Below are 17,509 nucleotides of genomic sequence, written 5' to 3'. Positions count from 1 at the left end.
GGCAGAGCACGGGGGGGAGAGAGGGAGAGAGGCAGAGCACGGGGGGGAGAGAGGGAGAGAGGCAGAGCACGGGGGGGGAGAGGGGGAGAGGCAGAGCACGGGGGGGAGAGAGGGAGAGAGGCAGAGTACGGGGGGGAGAGAGGGAGAGAGGCAGAGTACGGGGGGGAGAGAGGGAGAGAGGCAGAGCATGGGGGGGAGAGAGGCAGAGCATGGGAGGGAGAGAGGCAGAGCATGGGGGGAGAGAGGCAGAGCACAGGGGGGGGAGGCAGAGCACAGGGGGGGGAGGCAGAGCACAGGGGGGGGAGGCAGAGCACAGGGGGGGGAGAGAGGCAGAGCACAGGGGGGGAGGGAGAGGCAGAGCACATGGGGGGGAGAGAGGCAGAGCACGGGGGGGCAGAGGCAGAGCACGGGGGGGGGGAGAGGCAGAGCATGTGGGGGGGGAGAGAGGCAGAGCACGGGGGGGGGAGAGGCAGAGCACGGGGAGAGAGAGGCAGAGCACAAGCGGGGGGAGAGAGGCAGAGCACGGGGGGAGAGAGAGGCAGAGCACAGGGGGGGGAGAGAGAGGCAGAGCACAGGGGGGGGAGAGAGAGGCAGAGCACAGGGGGGGAGAGAGAGGAAGAGCACAGGGGGGGAGGGAGAGGCAGAGCACGGGGGGGAGAGAGGCAGAGCACGGGGGGTAGAGAGGCAGAGCACGGGGGGGAGAGAGAGGCAGAGCACAGGGGGGGAGAGAGAGGCAGAGCACAGGGGGGGGAGAGAGAGGCAGAGCACAGTGGGGGAGAGAGAGGCAGAGCACGGGGGGGGGGAGAGGCAGAGCACGGGGGGGGGGAGAGAGGCAGAGCACAGGGGGGGGAGAGAGGCAGAGCATAGTGGGGGAGAGAGAGGCAGAGCATAGGGAGGGGGAGAGAGGCAGAGCACAGGGGGGGGAGGCAGAGCACAGGGGGGGGAGAGAGGCAGAGCACAGGGGGGGAGGGAGAGGCAGAGCACAGGGGGGGAGAGAGGCAGAGCACAGGGGGGGGGAGGGAGAGGCAGAGCACAGGGGGGGAGGGAGAGGCAGAGCACGGGTGGGGAGAGAGAGGCAGAGCACGGGGGGGGGGGGGAGAGCTCAAACGGGAAATCACATGAGCGGAGAACACAGCACCGGAAGGAGAGAGACAGCAGACAAGGGGGAGAGCACATGGGGTAGACAGGTCAAAGAAGAGATCGCATGAGAGGAGAAGACAGCAGATGGGGGAGAGAGAGGGTGGATAGGTGGGTGAGCACATGGGGGGGAGAGATTCTCAACGCTGCAAAGCCTGCCCCCATCGTGACATTACCGCCCTCCCGATGCCATAGCATCGGGCCTCCATCTAGTGTGTATATATATATATATGTGTGTGTGTGTGTAATCTCTCTATCACCTCCTGCTCCATCCCTCGTTGTGTGATACAGATGAGACTTTGGCCCTGGAGAAGGCAGAGCGTTTGGCACGAGGGGCAGCAGTGAAATGGGCCTCGGGGATCTTCTGTCGCCCTGACCAGCTGACGCACCTCGCCCGGTATCGGAGGCGGGAGGCCCAGCGTAATAACTCCATACAGTCCCGGCTGAAGGTAAGAACTCTCTGCTTGTTTCTCTACAGCATGCTCACCTTGTGCGTTCACCTACCATATTCATATAGAAGGTCAGGCCAGGGCTCGAATTATTACCAGCAAAGCTATAGAAAATGGCCCCCAAATCTATAACTGCAGTGACCTACACAAAGTACCCCCCTATGAGTCCCACAAAATCCATCCATCTTTATCACAATGTGTGTGTGTGTGTGTACACGGCTCTGTGCAGCGTTTTCATCATACCGGCCTAAAACACTTGTAAAGTAAGTTTGCATTGTGTTTAATTATCAATTAAAATTTTTAAAGCAAAATGACGCCTCGGTGTCTGGTGACCGACTGCCCGTCGCCTCCGGCCTCGGTGTCTGGTGACAGACTGCCCGTCGCCTCCGGCCTCGGTGTCTGGTGACAGACTGCCCGTCGCCTCCGGCCTCGGTGTCTGGTGACAGACTGCCCGTCGCCTCCGGCCTCGGTGTCTGGTGACAGACTGCCCGTCGCCTCCGGCCTCGGTGTCTGGTGACCGACTGCCCGTCGCCTCCGGCCTCGGTGTCTGGTGACCGACTGCCCGTCGCCTCCGGCCTCGGTGTCTGGTGACAGACTGCCCGTCGCCTCCGGCCTCGGTGTCTGGTGACAGACTGCCCGTCGCCTCCGGCCTCGGTGTCTGGTGACAGACTGCCCGTCGCCTCCGGCCTCGGTGTCTGGTGACAGACTGCCCGTCGCCTCCGGCCTCGGTGTCTGGTGACCGACTGCCCGTCGCCTCCGGCCTCGGTGTCTGGTGACCGACTGCCCGTCGCCTCCGGCCTCGGTGTCTGGTGACCGACTGCCCGTCGCCATCCTTCTCTATTCATGTGATCCCAGATAGACTTGATGTGGGATCAGGGCTCCGGATCATCAGCTCCAGGACTCCTCGTTCTTAATGACATTGACTGAATGTTGGGGGTCGTTGTCCAGTTGCAGAATAAATTTGAAGCCAATTAGATGCCTCCTAATGTTGTTACGTGATCGGTATCTGCCTGGATTTCTCAGCATTGAGGACACGAATAACACTGATCAAATCTACTCCAGTTACTGATGTGGAGTCCAGCCAATATCCTTTAATATCGAGAAGTCCTGGAGGTGATGATTCGGTCCCAGATCCCTGCTCTCATGAAATCACATCTGTCTGGGATCACATGAAGAGCCAAAAGGATCCATACAAGCCTCATACGCAGAAGATCTGGTGTCAGGTCTACAAGATGTTTGACACAACCTCCTGCCGAGATCCTTCAGAACCTGTGTACAAGTGACTAGAAGTGATGGAGGCGGCTGGCGGTCACCACATACTGAGGATGGAGGCGGCGGGCGGTCACCACATACTGAGGATGGAGGCGGCGGGCGGTCACCACATACTGAGGATGGAGGCGGCGGGCGGTCACGACATACTGAGGATGGAGGCGGCGGGCGGTCACCAGATACTGAGGATGGAGGCGGCGGGCGGTCACCAGATACTGAGGATGGAGGCGGCGGGCGGTCACCAGATACTGAGGATGGAGGCTGCGGGCGAGCACCACATACGGAGGATGCAGGCGGCGGGCAGTCACCACATACCGAGGGTGCTATTATGCGGAAATTCAGGATACCTGGCTGATAGTACCTCACCATTCCCAGAAATGCCCAAAGCGTTTCCTTGTTAACCGGTTTTGGACAATTTTGGGCTGCCTCCACCTTATTCACTTGGGCTTTACTTTGCTTCTTCCAACGATGTAGGCCACGTATTTTCCCTTCTTTTTCCCGATGGCACACTTCTTTGGGTGTATGGTAAACCCCCCCCTTTCCTCAGTGCGTCCAGCACGGCCTGGACCTTCTGCAGATGACTTCCCCAATCCAAGCTGAATATCACAATATCGTCGAGGTAAGCTGCAGCATATTTTTTGTGAGGGACTAAGATCCAATCTATGCCCTCCGGAAGGTAGCTGGGTCTCTTTTGCAGGCCAAGTGCGCTTCTGGTATACTGGGAACAACCGTCAGGTGTAAAAGAGGTCGTCTTCTTCTTGGCTCTTTGAGAGAGGAGGATTTTCCAGTAACCTGTCGTTAGGTCCAGGGAGGTGATGTATCTGGCTTACCCTAGCGTTGATATTAGTTCATTGTCGTGGGGTATCAGACACGCGTCAATTTAAGCCCCTTCCTTTGAAAACGCATTGCGATGGGCTTTGGGTTTCTATACGGCTTTTGGTTCACTTGTACATGTGGTTCCGTCAGGATTCCATGATCACCAACCTACGTCTTGGTAACTCTGAAAACAGGTCCCCATTCTGCTGAAGTTCTCAGCACGGTTTGTTTCTGGGCCGGTGACAGTCTCTCTGCCATGGGGGACACCCTTAGAGTCACCTTCTGGTCTGTCTAGCTCACATGGAGTTTCAACCTGGTTTCTCTGTTGCCCTGCCTTGATGGATAGCGGCAAGAGAGGATTTTGAATGGAGAGGTGATAGCGGTTAACTGGCTGGTGGGACTGGACTTGCAATATTTTAGGATTTCACGGTGACCTCTGGGCCAATAGTACCACCGCATGACCCGTTGTTGAGTTTTGTCCACCCACTGATGGCCACCCAAGACATGTGAATGAGCCCTGTCCAACACCCTTTGTCTATAGGGTCCTGGTACCAATAATTGCTCCACTATCTCCTCCCTCACCTTAGTGACCCAGTACAATAAGTCCCCACACAACATGAAATGGGGAAACCTGGTGTCAGCCCCTGACTGCTGTGCTGTGCCATTTGACTGTTACCTTATTGAATGCCTCTTTTAGAGTTAGGTCCCTATCTTGGGTGAATCCAAATTTTCCTCTGGTCACCCCTATCTCAGGAATGTCTGCCTCAGGAGATACTACCTTCTCCTCTTCACCCAGTACACAGAAGGGAAACCGTCAGACTGAGGTTGGTGTGACTTTTTTTTTTTTTAAGGCCAACCCATTTCTTACCCAAACAATTTAGGTCTCCGCCCCCTCCCCCACAAGTCCCAAAACAACATAAAGTCTCGACCTATGATAATTGGATGCAACAAATCCTGGACCACGCCGACCTCATGGGACTCTGTACCTTGAGACGTCTCAATGACCACTCTGGCCACTGGATAGTCTTTAGCATCCCCATGAATGCAGAGGATGCCAACCTTCTTCCCAGGGATCAATTGGAGAGTGAGTGTGTCCCTCACGAGGGTTACCCAAACTCTGAGTCTAATAGTCCAGTCATTTGCAGGCCATTCACTGTTACAGGACAAGCTTAGGGCCCCTTGCTGGGTGGACAGTCCACACTGCAAGCTGGATATGCGTAGAATGAACACCGGCGTCCCATGCTACAGTCCATTTGCTCGGTGGTCAGTCGACAATGGGCAGTTATATGACATGGGCCGTGACATTTCCAGCAAGTTATATACCCCGATGAAGTCCTATGTATGACTTCCGCCGCCCCCTTGGACTTTGTCCTCCCCGCAGTATGGAATGGGTTGCCTCCCCACGGACCCTTTCAACTAGTCCGACCAAATCATCGGCGTTCCGGGCATCTCCCTGGCAACCCAAGTCTGCATCTGGCTTGGAAGGGAGTGCACAAACCGATCCATTACAACTCACCCCACCATCTGCACTGGGGTAGAGGACTCCAGCTGTAACCACTTTTGGACGCGGTGCCGCAGTTCAAACATTTGGGAGCGAGTGGGTTTGTTGCGTTGATATGCCCAGCGGTGGACCCGTTGTGCCCTGACAGACATTGTCACTCCCAAGTGCGCCAAAATTTCTGCTTTCAATTTTTCATATTCTTTGGCGTCCTGTAGGACCTAATCATAGTAGGCCTTTTTTGGCTCCCCTGTTAAGTATGGTGAAAGACTTCCGCCCACTGCTCTGGTGGGAGTTTCTCTCCATAGGCGACAATTTCAAAAACTGTTAAAAAGGCCAATATGTCATCGCCTTCCGGACAGAGAAGTCATCAGCTGACATTGGTCGGCGCTGCTGCCGTACCACTAACCGCCTCTGTGAGTAAATCAATCTGCTTCTGCTGTTGTTGACTCTGTTGCTGGTGCTGCAGCTGTTGCATAAGCAGCTTACTTTTCTCCTGTTGTGTCAGCTGTTGCTGCTGCAGCTGCTCCCGATGCTACTGCTGCTCCTGTTGCTGGCTATGGACCAGATGCTTAATCAGCTCCTCCATTTTGTCTGATCGCTGTTCCATGCTCACAGCCGCCTTCACCCGGGACATGCAGTCTGTCCACAGCCGTAACACTTGCTTCCTGGGGATCTTGCCCGCATTCCCCACCAACTGTAGTAGATTGACTCACTCGGCTTCTTAAAGAGGCAGACACAGGAACAGTTTCTATTTAAAGTGCGGCTGGTTTATTGCAATCCTCATAAACCACGTCACCAGAAAACGTAAATACAGCCATTGTCCGGCAGAAGGTAAGACATAAAATAATAAGTCCATACAATAGTGCTGGTTAGCCCACCTGGCTTAGAGTTCTTTAACAAAGGATATTCAGTCCAGGAGACCTGCAATCTCCACACATCCAGCCTGTGTGCCACAAACAGCTCCAGAACCATTACCTCCAGGCCCACCCCACACCAAATGCTCTAAAGGCTGGGAATCTTATGCTCTGACCTCCTCCCTCTCTACAGGTGTTCAGTCACCCTAGCACTAAAGATGGCTGATTAACCCCTTATTCCTTTGTGTGCTGGAACCTTTTTCCTATGTTTAATTACTCGAGCTAACAATCTCAGTGCTACACATCTCCCCTCCAGTACTTTGCCAGTCACTTTATCACAGTACATAGACTTTTTGTCCAATGTATTACCCTATACTACTTTGCATGTGCATGTGTATGTATATATATATTATAATATTATTTATTTACAGACGTCATGGACACGCTTCTTATATTGTTATCTCTGACAGTTGATGCCAACCATTGGCTGACTGTTTGTGATCTTTTAACTATTCCTAATAAAGTTTGATATAATCTATATATTCTTGTGGTGATCCACACTTTTTCCTCTGATTTGATTATGATTAATAGCAGTGCGGAGTTCATTAGTGAGGTCATTCATTCTGTGTAGACACAATTGTTAAATTATGGCCCTTATATAAAGAAGGAGGCAGCAAATGTTGGACCTGCTGGATTTAGCCCTCGCTCAGTCAGTAAAATGGGTCGTTCCAGACATTGTACCGAAGGAGAAAGAGCTTAGATCAAGAAGATGATTATAGAGGGAAAAACCTATAAAGAAGAGCAGAAAATGCTTGGCTGCTCAGCTAAAAAGATTTCCAAAGCTTTAAAATGGCAAATAGGACCCGAAAGACGTGGTAGGAAAAGAAATGCTACCATCCGCATAGATCATAGAGTCACAAGACTGGCAAAGAAGCCTCCAGGAGATCAGAGGTCTTCAGTTACCTGTGAGTCCTGCAGCCATCAGAAGACGCCGACGTAAAGCCAAGCTATCTGCAAGAAACCCTGGAAAAGTCTCACTGCGGAGAGAAGACATGAAAAGGTCACAGACTGCCAAAGAACACCCGGACCTAGAGAGAAGTGCGGAAAGTTCTATGGACAGATGAGAGCAAGATTGTTCTTACTGAGTGTAAAGGCCGAGGACGACCCATAAACACTGGATTCAGGTGTCACGCAGAGTGAGGGAAAGACTAAGTGCAACACGAAGAGAATAGGAGGAGGAAGCCCAAACACTAGGGAAAGGGGGGAGTGGAGACCCCTAGGTAGATCTAATATCACCCTGCCTAACCTACCGTCCCTATATAGGTTCCACACCTATCGCCGAGCAGGAACCTAATCCCTGTATATCCCTAGAGCTTGGCCCTAGATAGGGAGGGGACAGGGTGAGCACTAGTCAAGCCCCTCTATAAACTAAAGACAACAAGGTAGACAAACAAAGGGGATACGGTTAGCTTGAGCAGACACCAGAGAGAGAACGACAACTGTCCTCCAAGGGCACCAGAGAAGAAACTAGCCAACAACTAGTGCTCCATGCCAACACAGAGGTACATAGAACTATCACCGGTGCCTCTCTGTAGAAACTGAGTGTTTTTAACTACCAAGCAAGGGTGTGTCAATCAGCAGCAGAATGTGGAGGTAGCTGCTGGGTCCTAAAGGAAGGATACAACAATACCAAAGAGATGAGAGGATCAAGAAGGAGTCTGCAATGCCAAGCGCAGTGACCTTCTACAGCCGGCTCCAGAGCGACTGTCTGTCACACCTGACACACCCGTGACATCAGGACACTGTGAAGACTGTAAAACATGGAGGTGAGAGCTGAATGGACGGGGGATGTGCTCATACTATGGAGGGGCCCATTTTTCGCACCTTAGGTACTGTGGACCAGTTTTAATGTATCACATTACTGGGAGACGTCATGTCTTATGCTGAAGAAGAAATGCTGCTGAAATCGGCAACGACCCAAACACCCCAACAAGTGGGCGACATCCTGGCTCCAGACCAACCAGACTGATGTTAGGAAGCGGCCGCCCGATCCCCCGGACCTCAGCCCGATCCCCCGGACCTCAGACCGATCCCCCGGACCTCAGACCGATCCCCCGGACCTCAGCCCGATCCCCCGGACCTCAGACCGATCCCCCGGACCTCAGACCGATCCCCCGGACCTCAGACCGATCCCCCGGACCTCAGACCGATGTGTGGAGACCTGTGTGATGGCGTCCGGTCAGCGGGGGCTGAATATGTCTGCAGGGGTCCGATGTCAGCTGACTCCAGGCCGCACAGATGTAAAGCAGTTATCAGACATAAAGGGGATACAAGAAAATCAGAGATTAATAGAAAAGCCAAGTCTGGAAGCAAGTCTGCTTATCCTGAAAGACCCCGGTCTGTAAGTGACAATGCACACACGGCCGTTATCTGAGCCCACCATTATTCCTGCTTCAGCTACCAGCGTCTCCATGTGTATGGAGGTGACTGCTCTTATACCGTGTATGGAGGGTGACTGCTCTTATACCGTGTATGGAGGTGACTGCTCTTATACCGTGTATGGAGGTGACTGCGCTTATACCGTGTATGGAGGTGACTGCGCTTATACCGTGTATGGAGGTGACTGCGCTTATACCGTGTATGGAGGTGGCTGCGCTTATACCGTGTATGGAGGTGACTGCTCTTATACCGTGTATGGAGGTGACTGCTCTTATACCGTGTATGGAGGTGACTGCTCTTATACCGTGTATGGAGGTGGACTGCGCTTATACCGTGTATGGAGGTGACTGCGCTTATACCGTGTATGGAGGTGACTGCGCTTATACCGTGTATGGAGGTGACTGCTCTTAAAGCGTGTATGGAGGTGACTGCTCTTATACCGTGTATGGAGGTGACTGCTCTTATACCGTGTATGGAGGTGACTGCTCTTATACCGTGTATGGAGGTGACTGCTCTTATACCGTGTATGGAGGTGACTGCGCTTATACCGTGTATGGAGGTGACTGCTCTTATACCGTGTATGGAGGTGACTGCTCTTATACCGTGTATGGAGGTGACTGCACTTATACCGTGTATGGAGGTGACTGCGCTTATACCGTGTATGGAGGTGACTGCTCTTATACCGTGTATGGAGGTGACTGCGCTTATACCGTGTATGGAGGTGACTGCTCTTATACCGTGTATGGAGGTGCTTGCTCTTATACCGTGTCTGGGAGTGACTGCGCTTATACCGTGTATGGAGGTGACTGCTCTTATACCGTGTATGGAGGTGACTGCGCTTATACCGTGTATGGAGGTGACTGCGCTTATACCGTGTATGGAGGTGACTGCGCTTATACCGTGTATGGAGGTGACTGCTCTTATACCGTGTATGGAGGTGACTGCTCTTATACCGTGTATGGAGGTGACTGCGCTTATACCGTGTATGGAGGTGACTGCTCTTATACCGTGTATGGAGGTGACTGCGCTTATACCGTGTATGGAGGTGACTGCCGCTTATACCGTGTATGGAGGTGACTGCGCTTATACCGTGTATGGAGGTGACTGCTCTTATACCGTGTTTGGAGGTGACTGCGCTTATACCGTGTATGGAGGTGACTGCTCTTATACCGTGTATGGAGGTGACTGCGCTTATACCGTGTATGGAGGTGACTGCGCTTATACCGTGTATGGAGGTGACTGCTCTTATACCGTGTATGGAGGTGACTGCGCTTATACCGTGTATGGAGGTGACTGCGCTTATACCGTGTATGGAGGTGGCTGCGCTTATACCGTGTATGGAGGTGACTGCGCTTATACCGTGTATGGAGGTGACTGCTCTTATACCGTGTATGGAGGTGACTGCGCTTATACCGTGTATGGAGGTGACTGCTCTTATACCGTGTATGGAGGTGACTGCGCTTATACCGTGTATGGAGGTGACTGCTCTTATACCGTGTTTGGAGGTGACTGCTCTTATACCGTGTATGGAGGTGACTGCGCTTATACCGTGTATGGAGGTGACTGCGCTTATACCGTGTATGGAGGTGGCTGCGCTTATACCGTGTATGGAGGTGACTGCTCTTATACCGTGTATGGAGGTGACTGCGCTTATACCGTGTATGGAGGTGACTGCTCTTATACCGTGTATGGAGGTGACTGCGCTTATACCGTGTATGGAGGTGACTGCTCTTATACCGTGTATGGAGGTGACTGCACTTATACCGTGTATGGAGGTGACTGCGCTTATACCGTGTATGGAGGTGACTGCGCTTATACCGTGTATGGAGGTGACTGCGCTTATACCGTGTATGGAGGTCACTGCGCTTATACCGTGTATGGAGGTGACTGCGCTTATACCGTGTATGGAGGTGACTGCGCTTATACCGTGTATGGAGGTGACTGCGCTTATACCGTGTATGGAGGTGACTGCGCTTATACCGTGTATGGAGGTCACTGCGCTTATACCGTGTAAGGAGGTGACTGCGCTTATACCGTGTATGGAGGTCACTGCGCTTATACCGTGTATGGAGGTGACTGCTCTTATACCGTGTATGGAGGTGACTGCGCTTATACCGTGTATGGAGGTGACTGCTCTTATACCGTGTATGGAGGTGACTGCTCTTATACCGTGTATGGAGGTGACTGCTCTTATACCGTGTATGGAGGTGACTGCTCTTATACCGTGTTTGGAGGTGACTGCGCTTATACCGTGTATGGAGGTGGCTGCGCTTATACCGTGTATGGAGGTGACTGCTCTTATACCGTGTATGGAGGTGACTGCTCTTATACCGTGTTTGGAGGTGACTGCGCTTATACCGTGTATGGAGGTGACTGCGCTTATACCGTGTATGGAGGTGACTGCGCTTATACCGTGTATGGAGGTCACTGCGCTTATACCGTGTATGGAGGTGACTGCTCTTATACCGTGTATGGAGGTGACTGCGCTTATACCGTGTATGGAGGTGACTGCTCTTATACCGTGTATGGAGGTGACTGCGCTTATACCGTGTATGGAGGTGACTGCGCTTATACCGTGAATGGAGGTGACTGCTCTTATACCGTGTATGGAGGTGACTGCGCTTATACCGTGTATGGAGGTGACTGCGCTTATACCGTGTATGGAGGTGACTGCTCTTATACCGTGTATGGAGGTGACTGCTCTTATACCGTGTATGGAGGTGACTGCCCTTATACCGTGTATGGAGGTGACTGCTCTTATACCGTGTATGAAGGTGACTGCTCTTATACCGTGTATGGAGGTGACTGCTCTTATACCGTGTATGGAGGTGACTGCTCTTATACCGTGTATGGAGGTGACTGCTCTTATACCGTGTATGGAGGTGACTGCTCTTATACCGTGTTTGGAGGTGACTGCGCTTATACCGTGTATGGAGGTGACTGCTCTTATACCGTGTATGGAGGTGACTGCTCTTATACCGTGTATGGAGGTGACTGCTCTTATACCGTGTTTGGAGGTGACTGCTCTTATACCGTGTATGGAGGTGACTGCTCTTATACCGTGTATGGAGGTGACTGCTCTTATACCGTGTATGGAGGTGGCTGCGCTTATACCGTGTATGGAGGTGACTGCTCTTATACCGTGTATGGAGGTGACTGCTCTTATACCGTGTTTGGAGGTGACTGCGCTTATACCGTGTATGGAGGTGACTGCGCTTATACCGTGTATGGAGGTGACTGCGCTTATACCGTGTATGGAGGTCACTGCGCTTATACCGTGTATGGAGGTGACTGCTCTTATACCGTGTATGGAGGTGACTGCGCTTATACCGTGTATGGAGGTGACTGCTCTTATACCGTGTATGGAGGTGACTGCGCTTATACCGTGTATGGAGGTGACTGCGCTTATACCGTGAATGGAGGTGACTGCTCTTATACCGTGTATGGAGGTGACTGCGCTTATACCGTGTATGGAGGTGGCTGCTCTTATACCGTGTATGGAGGTGACTGCTCTTATACCGTGTATGGAGGTGACTGCGCTTATACCGTGTATGGAGGTGACTGCTCTTATACCGTGTATGGAGGTGACTGCTCTTATACCGTGTTTGGAGGTGACTGCGCTTATACCGTGTATGGAGGTGACTGCGCTTATACCGTGTATGGAGGTGACTGCGCTTATACCGTGTATGGAGGTGACTGCGCTTATACCGTGTATGGAGGTGACTGCGCTTATACCGTGTATGGAGGTGACTGCACTTATACCGTGTATGGAGGTGACTGCTCTTATACCGTGTATGGAGGTGACTGCGCTTATACCGTGTATGGAGGTGACTGCTCTTATACCGTGTATGGAGGTGACTGCGCTTATACCGTGTATGGAGGTGACTGCTCTTATACCGTGTATGGAGGTGACTGCGCTTATACCGTGTATGGAGGTGACTGCTCTTATACCGTGTATGGAGGTGACTGCACTTATACCGTGTATGGAGGTGACTGCGCTTATACCGTGTATGGAGGTGACTGCTCTTATACCGTGTATGGAGGTGACTGCGCTTATACCGTGTATGGAGGTGACTGCTCTTATACCGTGTATGGAGGTGACTGCGCTTATACCGTGTATGGAGGTGACTGCTCTTATACCGTGTATGGAGGTGACTGCGCTTATACCGTGTATGGAGGTGACTGCGCTTATACCGTGTATGGAGGTGACTGCTCTTATACCGTGTATGGAGGTGACTGCGCTTATACCGTGTATGGAGGTGACTGCGCTTATACCGTGTATGGAGGTGACTGCGCTTATACCGTGTATGGAGGTGACTGCTCTTATACCGTGTATGGAGGTGACTGCGCTTATACCGTGTATGGAGGTGACTGCTCTTATACCGTGTATGGAGGTGACTGCGCTTATACCGTGTATGGAGGTGGCTGCGCTTATACCGTGTATGGAGGTGACTGCGCTTATACCGTGTATGGAGGTGACTGCTCTTATACCGTGTATGGAGGTGACTGCGCTTATACCGTGTATGGAGGTGACTGCTCTTATACCGTGTATGGAGGTGACTGCGCTTATACCGTGTATGGAGGTGACTGCTCTTATACCGTGTATGGAGGTGACTGCGCTTATACCGTGTATGGAGGTGACTGCGCTTATACCGTGTATGGAGGTGACTGCGCTTATACCGTGTATGGAGGTGACTGCTCTTATACCGTGTATGGAGGTGGCTGCGCTTATACCGTGTATGGAGGTGACTGCGCTTATACCGTGTATGGAGGTGACTGCGCTTATACCGTGTATGGAGGTGACTGCGCTTATACCGTGTATGGAGGTGACTGCGCTTATACCGTGTATGGAGGTGGCTGCGCTTATACCGTGTATGGAGGTGACTGCGCTTATACCGTGTATGGAGGTGACTGCTCTTATACCGTGTATGGAGGTGACTGCTCTTATACCGTGTATGGAGGTGACTGCGCTTATACCGTGTATGGAGGTGACTGCGCTTATACCGTGTATGGAGGTGACTGCGCTTATACCGTGTATGGAGGTGACTGCGCTTATACCGTGTATGGAGGTGACTGCTCTTATACCGTGTATGGAGGTGACTGCGCTTATACCGTGTATGGAGGTGACTGCGCTTATACCGTGTATGGAGGTGACTGCGCTTATACCGTGTATGGAGGTGACTGCGCTTATACCGTGTATGGAGGTGACTGCGCTTATACCGTGTATGGAGGTGACTGCTCTTATACCGTGTATGGAGTGACTGCGCTTATACCGTGTATGGAGGTGACTACTCTTATACCGTGTATGGAGGTGACTGCGCTTATACCGTGTATGGAGGTGACTGCGCTTATACCGTGTATGGAGGTGACTGCGCTTATACCGTGTATGGAGGTGACTGCTCTTATACCGTGTATGGAGGTGACTGCTCTTATACCGTGTATGGAGGTGACTGCGCTTATACCGTGTATGGAGGTGACTGCGCTTATACCGTGTATGGAGGTGACTGCGCTTATACCGTGTATGGAGGTGACTGCGCTTATACCGTGTATGGAGGTGACTGCGCTTATACCGTGTATGGAGGTGACTGCTCTTATACCGTGTATGGAGGTGACTGCGCTTATACCGTGTATGGAGGTGGCTGCGCTTATACCGTGTGTATGGAGGTGACTGCGCTTATACCGTGTATGGAGGTGACTGCGCTTATACCGTGTATGGAGGTGACTGCGCTTATACCGTGTATGGAGGTGACTGCTCTTATACCGTGTATGGAGGTGGCTGCGCTTATACCGTGTATGGAGGTGACTGCGCTTATACCGTGTATGGAGGTGACTGCGCTTATACCGTGTATGGAGGTGGCTGCGCTTATACCGTGTATGGAGGTGGCTGCGCTTATACCGTGTATGGAGGTGACTGCTCTTATACCGTGTATGGAGGTGACTGCTCTTATACCGTGTATGGAGGTGACTGCGCTTATACCGTGTATGGAGGTGACTGCCCTTATACCGTGTATGGAGGTGACTGCGCTTATACCGTGTATGGAGGTGACTGCGCTTATACCGTGTATGGAGGTGACTGCTCTTATACCGTGTATGGAGGTGACTGCGCTTATACCGTGTATGGAGGTGACTGCGCTTATACCGTGTATGGAGGTGACTGCTCTTATACCGTGTATGGAGGTGACTACTCTTATACCGTGTATGGAGGTGACTGCGCTTATACCGTGTATGGAGGTGACTGCTCTTATACCGTGTATGGAGGTGACTACTCTTATACCGTGTATGGAGGTGACTGCGCTTATACCGTGTATGGAGGTGACTGCGCTTATACCGTGTATGGAGGTGACTGCGCTTATACCGTGTATGGAGGTGACTGCGCTTATACCGTGTATGGAGGTGACTGCGCTTATACCGTGTATGGAGGTGACTGCGCTTATACCGTGTATGGAGGTGACTGCGCTTATACCGTGTATGGAGGTGACTGCGCTTATACCGTGTATGGAGGTGGCTGCGCTTATACCGTGTATGGAGGTGACTGCTCTTATACCGTGTATGGAGATCACTGCGCTTATACCGTGTATGGAGGTGACTGCGCTTATACCGTGTATGGAGGTGACTGCTCTTATACCGTGTATGGAGGTGACTGCGCTTATACCGTGTATGGAGGTGACTGCTCTTATACCGTGTATGGAGATCACTGCGCTTATACCGTGTATGGAGGTGACTGCGCTTATACCGTGTATGGAGGTGACTGCTCTTATACCGTGTATGGAGGTGACTGCTCTTATACCGTGTATGGAGGTGACTGCTCTTATACCGTGTATGGAGGTGACTGCGCTTATACCGTGTATGGAGGTGACTGCGCTTATACCGTGTATGGAGGTGACTGCGCTTATACCGTGTATGGAGGTGACTGCTCTTATACCGTGTATGGAGGTGACTGCGCTTATACCGTGTATGGAGGTGACTGCGCTTATACCGTGTATGGAGGTGACTGCGCTTATACCGTGTATGGAGGTGACTGCGCTTATACCGTGTATGGAGGTGACTGCGCTTATACCGTGTATGGAGGTGACTGCGCTTATACCGTGTATGGAGGTGACTGCGCTTATACCGTGTATGGAGGTGACTGCGCTTATACCGTGTATGGAGGTGGCTGCGCTTATACCGTGTATGGAGGTGACTGCGCTTATACCGTGTATGGAGGTGACTGCGCTTATACCGTGTATGAAGGTGACTGCGCTTATACCGTGTATGGAGGTGACTGCGCTTATACCGTGTATGGAGGTGACTGCGCTTATACCGTGTATGGAGGTGACTGCGCTTATACCGTGTATGGAGGTGACTGCGCTTATACCGTGTATGGAGGTGACTGCTCTTATACCGTGTATGGAGGTGACTGCGCTTATACCGTGTATGGAGGTGACTGCGCTTATACCGTGTATGGAGGTGACTGCGCTTATACCGTGTATGGAGGTGACTGCGCTTATACCGTGTATAAAGGTGACTGCGCTTATACCGTGTATGGAGGTGACTGCGCTTATACCGTGTATGGAGGTGACTGCGCTTATACCGTGTATGGAGGTGACTGCGCTTATACCGTGTATGGAGGTGACTGCTCTTATACCGTGTATGGAGGTGGCTGCGCTTATACCGTGTATGGAGGTGACTGCGCTTATACCGTGTATGGAGGCGACTGCGCTTATACCGTGTATGGAGGTGACTGCGCTTATACCGTGTATGGAGGTGACTGCGCTTATACCGTGTATGGAGGTGACTGCGCTTATACCGTGTATGGAGGTGACTGCGCTTATACCGTGTATGGAGGTGACTGCGCTTATACCGTGTATGGAGGTGACTGCTCTTATACCGTGTATGGAGGTGACTGCTCTTATACCGTGTATGGAGGTGGCTGCGCTTATACCGTGTATGGAGGTGGCTGCGCTTATACCGTGTATGGAGGTGACTGCGCTTATACCGTGTATGGAGGTGACTGCGCTTATACCGTGTATGGAGGTGACTGCTCTTATACCGTGTATGGAGGTGACTGCGCTTATACCGTGTATGGAGGTGACTGCTCTTATACCGTGTATGGAGGTGGCTGCGCTTATACCGTGTATGGAGGTGACTGCGCTTATACCGTGTATGGAGGTGACTGCGCTTATACCGTGTATGGAGGTGACTGCTCTTATACCGTGTATGGAGGTGACTGCTCTTATACCGTGTATGGAGATCACTGCGCTTATACCGTGTATGGAGGTGACTGCGCTTATACCGTGTATGGAGGTGACTGCTCTTATACCGTGTATGGAGGTGACTGCGCTTATACCGTGTATGGAGGTGACTGCGCTTATACCGTGTATGGAGGTGGCTGCGCTTATACCGTGTATGGAGGTGACTGCGCTTATACCGTGTATGGAGGTGACTGCTCTTATACCGTGTATGGAGGTGACTGCGCTTATACCGTGTATGGAGGTGACTGCTCTTATACCGTGTATGGAGGTGACTGCGCTTATACCGTGTATGGAGGTGACTGCTCTTATACCGTGTATGGAGGTGACTGCGCTTATACCGTGTATGGAGGTGACTGCTCTTATACCGTGTATGGAGGTGACTGCTCTTATACCGTGTATGGAGATCACTGCGCTTATACCGTGTATGGAGGTGACTGCGCTTATACCGTGTATGGAGGTGACTGCTCTTATACCGTGTATGGAGGTGACTGCGCTTATACCGTGTATGGAGGTGACTGCGCTTATACCGTGTATGGAGGTGACTGCTCTTATACCGTGTATGGAGGTGACTGCTCTTATACCGTGTATGGAGGTGACTGCGCTTATACCGTGTATGGAGATCACTGCGCTTATACCGTGTATGGAGATCACTGCTCTTATACCGTGTATGGAGGTGACTGCTCTTATACCGTGTATGGAGGTGACTGCGCTTATACCGTGTATGGAGGTGACTGCGCTTATACCGTGTATGGAGGTGACTGCGCTTATACCGTGTATGGAGGTGACTGCGCTTATACCGTGTATGGAGGTGAC

The 17,509-nt window shown here is 52.0% G+C and overlaps 1 protein-coding gene across 2 annotated transcripts in view; it reads left to right on the top strand.

The window, feature by feature from the left end:
* EXOC3L1 (exocyst complex component 3 like 1) overlaps positions 1 to 17,509 on the top strand; it is a 137,298-nt gene that overhangs the window by 44,923 nt on the left and 74,866 nt on the right. For both annotated transcript variants that reach the window (XM_073659875.1, XM_073659876.1), the window contains exon 2: positions 1,429 to 1,586. In XM_073659875.1, the coding sequence (XP_073515976.1) occupies positions 1,429 to 1,586 (158 nt within the window). The remainder of the gene's footprint in view (positions 1 to 1,428; positions 1,587 to 17,509) is intronic.

The sequence above is a fragment of the Phyllobates terribilis genome, unplaced genomic scaffold (genome assembly GCF_046119375.1).
Source record: "Phyllobates terribilis strain yellow unplaced genomic scaffold, ASM4611937v1 Scaffold_14__1_contigs__length_39327217, whole genome shotgun sequence".
Taxonomy (NCBI): Eukaryota; Metazoa; Chordata; class Amphibia; order Anura; family Dendrobatidae; genus Phyllobates; species Phyllobates terribilis.
The sequence above is the reverse complement of the archived record's forward strand: the minus strand, read 5'-3'. Positions and strand labels throughout refer to the sequence as shown.